The sequence below is a fragment of the Octodon degus genome, unplaced genomic scaffold, assembly GCF_000260255.1.
Source record: "Octodon degus isolate 3935 unplaced genomic scaffold, OctDeg1.0 scaffold00268, whole genome shotgun sequence".
Classification (NCBI taxonomy): domain Eukaryota; kingdom Metazoa; phylum Chordata; class Mammalia; order Rodentia; family Octodontidae; genus Octodon; species Octodon degus.
Window position 1 is genome coordinate 1,611,501 of NW_004524844.1, and position 6,726 is coordinate 1,618,226.

The window sequence follows — 6,726 nt, forward strand, 5'->3', positions numbered from 1 at the left end:
AAAAAAAAAAAAGACAAACAAATAAAGGAAGCAGCAATAATCTTAAGTAGAAGCAGCAAGTAAACATTTCTAACCGTGAGAACCACAGTCTGTCATGGCTTAACTCTGCCTTCTAGCAGTAGCAGCCAGATAATATGGAAACAAATTTGCTTCCCTGCTTATCAACAAAGCACATTTACAAAGATCCAAGAGTGTAGTTTTGCCATACGTGCTTTCTGTCATCTAAGAGTCATTCACTACTTCTCATTCCCCTTCTATTTAGGCTATGTCCAAAGACATAGCCCTGCCACAGCCGAGTGTGGTTGGTGGAACACACTTATAATCCCAGAACTTGAGAAGCTGAGGTAGGAGGATTACCACAAGTTCAAGGCCAGCCTAAACTGCATAGTGAGACTCTCTCAAAATTTTAAAAATTTGATTAAAGAAATAAATCCTGCAATAGAGGTGCCACCCTCAGGGTTTAAGAGCCCAAGATTCTCCCCTTCCCAGAGGTCTGCCTCCCCACGCACTCCCCAGCTCTAATACTCTGATCTTTCTTTTTTCTTTTCTTTCTTTTTTTTTTTTTTTCTTTCAGAACCAGGTATTAGAATAAGCCAGGCAAGTGCTTATTCTACTGAGCTATCTCCCTGGCCCCTAATATTCTTTATCTTGATCCACTTACTCTTTTGATGGGTCCGTACACTTCAAATTCTCTCCGAAGCTTGGATTCTGTTGTGTCATAGTTCTACAAAGAGACAGTTTCAAAGTGAAAAGAAGCTGTCCTAAAGTAGCCCCACCTACTACCCTGAGACCCAGGCCCTAGGTGGGGGTGGGGTTGTGGGCCTGGAAACTGGGGACTCACCACTCTGGCCACAAAGAGAGTCTTGAAGGCATCGCCCTGAGCATTGGGATCATTGTGTGGGTCCCCTGTGCAGAAAGAAGACATTTCATAATGTTGCTGTAGCCAGAGATATCCAGACAGGTACAGATGGATGGGCAGAGGCCATGGAGACAAAGACAAAGTTGGGGGAGGCCTCCAGTAGAGGAAAACAGCCAGTAACCTGGCAATTCCAGGGACATCCCTCTAGCTTCCCTGAAGCAGCACCCTTGTAGGAATGACTATGTTCAGGCTAATGGAATGAGGCTGACTTCAAGCTAAAGGATGTGGCAGGCCTGAACGTCTTTTCAGTCCTATGAACTAGACGAGTCCCACCTCTCCCAAGTGCAAGGTGGCCTGAGCAATAAAGAAGCAAGCCCAACAGGGCCTTCCTGGAGAGACAGCCTTATGTGGTGGCTGAGCTCACTCTCCACATCCTCACGCAGGGTCGCACTGCCACCCAATGGACACAATGGCAACCATAGTCCAGGAGATCCTGAAACCAAGCAACCCCAGAGTGCTGGGGTTACACTCCAACTGTATATCCAGCAAAATTTGGATGCATAAACCAGTATCACTTGGATGCGTGAGACTCTGGCCTCAAATCCCAGAACTAGCTAATCATGGTAGAACACTCTGGGAGGTTGAGGCAGGCAAGCGGCAGACTGGGCAAACCAAGTGAGACCCTGCTTGAGGATTAACAAGTAATTAACAAGTAAGGATTAACTGCCTTACAATTAACAGTTAAAAAGGGGGTCAAGAGTGCAGTTCAGTGCAAAGAGCCAAGTTCAATCCCCAGTGCTGAGGAAAAGAAAAAAAGGGTGGGGATAGGCAGGATCTACCTAATGTTGCCCACCCTGGGTTCAAATTTGAGATCCTTCTGCCTCAGCCTAGCCAGTTTGGATTACCAGTGACTTTTAAGGAATTTCTTAAAAACCTACCAGTCCGGGGCCGGGGAGATGGCTCAGTAGGATAAGCGCTTGACTGGCAAACGTCAAGGATCTGAGTTCAATCCCCGGTTCCACCAAAAAAAAAAAAAAAAAAACCTACCAGTCCAAGGCCAAATTTAAGGGAATAACTACCTGGCAACTGACAGAAACTTCCTTTTGGTTTTTTTTTTTTGGCGGAACTGGGGATTGAACTCAGACCCTTGCATTTGCCAGGGAAGCACTTATTCCACTGAGCCATCTCCCCGGCCCCAGAAACTTTCAAAGACAACTCTATCTCTGTGTGTATGGTATCTCCCATAGCCCCAACCTCCTTGCTATACCAAATTCTTGTGTGTTGCACTTTTCTATGCTCAGGTCTCTCAAACTGAACTGGCACGCTCTCATTCATCTAACAGTATTTAAGCATCTGCTGTGTACTTTGTGCTGCTGCAGGTACTGGGGATTTGGGAGTAACAAAAAAGATCTCTATCTTCAGACAGTTTATAGGCTAATGAAGGGGCTAGCCAAGGTAAATGAACCAATCATGAGTTACCTCAGATAAGCTCAGAGATGGACACACCACAGATTCTAAATGAAAAGAGCTGGGCAAGGCCACAATGACCTGGCCACACACATCTGCAGACAAAAGGGTGCCAAGCTGCAGTGGGCAGTGCATGCACGGCCATTACAGTGTTGGTGTCATGGGTAGTATGTAGTGTGTGCTCTGGTGGGAGCGGGGAGCTGTGGCCAAGAGACAACTGAGCTTGCTGGAGGATGGTGGCAATGTGCCCACCAGACAAAAGGGGAAAAACCCCAAGCACACTACACCAGGCTGCTATCATTCGCTTACCTAAGGGAGTAAAGCAGGCATCACCCAGTCAATAGTACCCCAGTACCTGAAGGAACACATTACCTTAAAGAGGTTGGCAAAGAACCCAACGGTCAGTGTACTGTATGCATGCACACCACACCCTGAACTGCTTGCAATGCTACCCTTAAGAACTCTCTGGTACATTAGGAAGAATGTATGCAATGTGTTAATTATTGAAACTGTCCTATCAATTTGATTTGAAACTGTCTCATTGCTATTTATCAATAAAATTATGGGGAATAAAAAAATAAAAAAAAATGTTAAAAAAAAAAAACACAAACTCTCTGGGAGCTGGACATGATGGACCATGCCTGCAGTCCCAGCATTCAGTAGGCCGAAGCAGGAGGATCATCTTGAATTTCAGGCCAGCCTGGGCTACTAGATGAGCTCAAAGCCAAAACCTTAACTACACAGTAACATCCTGTCAAGAAACCAAACCAAGGGGCCAGGGAGATGGCTCAATAGGATAAGCGCTTGACTGGCAAACACAATGATCTGAATTCAATCCCCAGTCCCCCCCCCCAAAGAAACCAAAACAAAACCAAACCTCTGTGGGCTGGGAATGGTGGTACCTGTCTATAAATTCTAACTATCCAGGAGGCTGAGGCAGGAGGACTACACATTTAAGACTTATTTGGGCAACTTATAGACCCTGTCTCCAAGTGAAAAGATTAAAAGAGCTAGAGATGTACTTCAGTAACAAGAGTGCCCCAACTTCATCTCCAGTACCACAAAATAAGCATCCATTTTTTTTTTTTTTTTTTTTTAAATCTTAAGGTTCAACACCCTACTGCAGTTGGAGAATGTGAAGTATCACAAACATGAAGTACACTTGGGGCAAAGTGCCCTTCAACAGGGCTGTCATTCATAACAAGGCACACCAAGCTTCTAGTTACGGCAGAAACACCGGAGGCAGAGAACCCATGCCGTACTTGCGCCATCCTCTCCTGTTTCTGCCCATTCTAGATGACAGGACAGTAGATCGAAGGATAACGAACCCCCACAAACCAGCTTCCATTATAAACATGTGGCCAAACCTGAGACCCCTCTACCATGCTCCATTCCCACTGGACTTCTTTAAATCAAACCCCAGATGTATTATTCTGGCCTCTAACACAGATTTCCAAAGAAATCATGATATCATAACATGATTACTTTTTTTTTTTTTTTTTTTTTGCGGAACTGGGGATAGAACTCAGGCCCTTGCGCTTGCCAGGGAAGCACTTATTCTACTGAGCCATCTCCCCAGCCCCACGATTACATCTTGAAATGTTAACATTAATTCCTTAAGCTCATCTAAGACACAGTATTCAAATTTCCTCAAATGGAACTTTCTCGAACAGCTTTATAAAAAGTCATTTAATTTGGGCTCCAACCAACTCCTGAGTATATCATTCCGTTGATATGTCAATGTCTCAATTCATCGTTCAATTCTTTTGCTTTTCATTTGTTTCTGCAGTACTAGGGATTGAACTCAGGACCTTGTGCTTGTCAGGCAGTTGTTTATGCTGTTGAGCTATATACCCAGCCCTTTGCTTGTCATTTGTTACTATAACTATTGGGTTGTAAGCTTATCCTGTTCCATCTCCCACACTTTCAGTTGGTACAATTCTAGTCTGGGTACACAAGGAAGGGGCTGGGCTTTAACACTGAGGAAGGTGCTAGAGAGACTGGCATAGTGCTTCATTCAGAAACACCAGCCATGACGTTGAGGCATGAGGATCACTATGGGTTCAAAGCCAGTCTACACTACACAGTGAGTTCAACGTCAGCCTGAGACCCTGTCTCAAAAAAACAAAGTCCAGCAATGAGCTGGAGTGACAGGTAAACCAAGTAGACTATGACTGGGTCATCCAGGGAAGGAGCAATGCGTATAGCAAAGATCTGTATTCATGGGAAGAAAAGCCAAGTTTGTATCATTTAAGAGTAACAGGACAGGTCTAGGGGATAATCAGGGGAAAAATTAAATGAAGGTATAAAGTGGAGCTGGGAGCCAAGTATGGTGGTGTACGCCTATAATCCAAGCATTCAAGAGGCTGGGGCAAGAGGATCACTGCAATTTCAAAACAAGCCTGGGCTACAAAGTAAGCTCAAGGCCAGCCTGTATTGCACAGCGAGATCCTATGTCAAAGAGACAAAAAAATAACACAGCATAGCACAGCACAGCACAGCAAAACATAATGTGCAGCTAGGGATGTAGTTCAGTGATAAGTCAGTGCTTGCCTACCACATGTAAGGCCCATGTAAGGCCCTCGGCTCTTATCTCCTGCACTGCAACAAACAAGATCAAGGATCAAGATGGCATCAAAGCCATGACTAAATAAGAAACTAGGCTGATAAGAAGGAAAAAGTCCAATGGCAATCTCAGCATGTAGGAGGCTGAGGCAGGACAACCACCATGAGTTCAAGGCCAGCCTTGGCTATATAGTGAGTTCAAAGCCAGCCTGAACTACATAGCGAGAACCTGACATAAAAATCCAAAACCCCAGTAGTGATTTGGACACTGAGTCTGAGATGCCTTAGGCTTCCACAAAAGGGCAACAAGATAGCTGCAGAGAGCAGCTCCCAGCTCAGTGTCTGTCATGCACTTGTATAAACCACTCAAGAAATCTGCTGCTGCAAGAGAAAGGTACACAGGGAAGGGATTCACCACAGCCTCACAGAAGTAGGAATAAAACCAACAATCTCTTACCATTAAGTTTTTACCATTAAAAAAAAAAAAAAAAAAAAAAAGGGGCTGGAGAGATAGCTCGAGGGCATAAGCGCCTGCCTGGGCAAGCCTAACGTCCTGAGTTCAATCCCCAGTACCACAAAAAGAAAAAAAAAAAAAAAACAGGCCAGCCAAATAGCTCAGCAGATTAAAGCACCTGCTTAGGCAGACATAGGGCCAGGAGCTCCATCCCCTGGCCTGCCATGCTGGCCCCAGCGCAGCCCCTGGGGCATGCTGAGACTGTGATTGAGACTGGGCATGGTGGCAAATGTCTGCAATCCCAGTACTTGGGAGGCTGTAAACAGAAGGATCACTACAAGTCATATCTACGCAGTGCGACCCTGTACACCCTGTGCTAAATACAAAAAAAAAGTTAAAAGTCTTTACCATAACAAATACAGGAGTTTGCTATCTGGCCCTCTTGTGAGTTTGATAAATGGTTCCATACCTGGTCCTTAATAAATCCTCCTTTCCAGGAAGGGACCAACTCACTGGCTCAGAACTCCCTGCCTCAGCTGGGCTGCGTTCTCAAGCGCACTACAAGAGGGGCCAGGGGGCTCCCTTCTCGCCTGACTTTGCTCTATTCTCCCCCACCTAAAAACTGAAAGCCACTGCAATGCACAGCAAATGGAAGTGGGTGTTGGGGGGCCGCACACAACCCCACTCTATCCAAAAGGGCTTGGAGGAGCAGGCTCCTAGTTGTGCCCTAGGAACAAGAACAGAATCTAAGGGAGAAGAGAGCTATGGAGGAAGGGGAGACTTACACATCTTTAGCTCTGTCTCTACTTCCTGCTGTCGCCGCTCAATCTTTTCTCGTCTCTGTCAAGAAAAAAAAGAGGGCAGTGGAAAGGTGACTGCAGACAGAGGGACCATCCAGAGAAAAAAGCTAAAAGGATGTGGGGCCAAGAGATAAACATAATGTACCTTACGCTCCATGCGCTCCTCCCGGGTTTCAGCACGTGTTGGAGGAGGGGCATCTCGAGGGTCCTGGGAACAGGAAGAGAAATAACAGAGAGGGCCTAAGAAAGACACCTACCAAGAAAATATGAATCTCAGTGACCTCCCTATCACACACTCATTTACACAAATAGCAACAGTCTCTAGGTCCCAGTGGAAGTAAAAGTGGCACATATTAAAGTATGGCCCATAGACCAACCTGTCCACAAACAGTTGCTCGTCTGTGACAAGTACAGAAAACAGAAATATTCAAAAATTTCTAGCTAGGGGCTGGAGAGATGGCTCAGTGGTCTAAGGCACCTACTTAGAACAGGCTTGGCGAAGCATCAGGGACCGCGGTTCAATCCCCCAGCACCACATGCCAGCCAGCCCCGCCCCCTGGTGGGCTGAGCTGGCCACACAC

General features: G+C 45.9%; 1 protein-coding gene across 2 annotated transcripts in view; it reads right to left on the minus strand.

Annotated features, from left to right (window-relative positions):
* Nucleotides 1–6,726, minus strand: part of Snrnp70 (small nuclear ribonucleoprotein U1 subunit 70) — an 18,245-nt gene that overhangs the window by 8,130 nt on the left and 3,389 nt on the right. For both annotated transcript variants that reach the window (XM_023706641.1, XM_004646461.2), the window contains exons 3-6: nucleotides 6,291–6,353; nucleotides 6,131–6,185; nucleotides 842–906; nucleotides 662–724 (exon numbers count right to left, since the gene is read on the minus strand). In XM_023706641.1, the coding sequence (XP_023562409.1) occupies nucleotides 662–724; nucleotides 842–906; nucleotides 6,131–6,185; nucleotides 6,291–6,353 (246 nt within the window). The remainder of the gene's footprint in view (nucleotides 1–661; nucleotides 725–841; nucleotides 907–6,130; nucleotides 6,186–6,290; nucleotides 6,354–6,726) is intronic.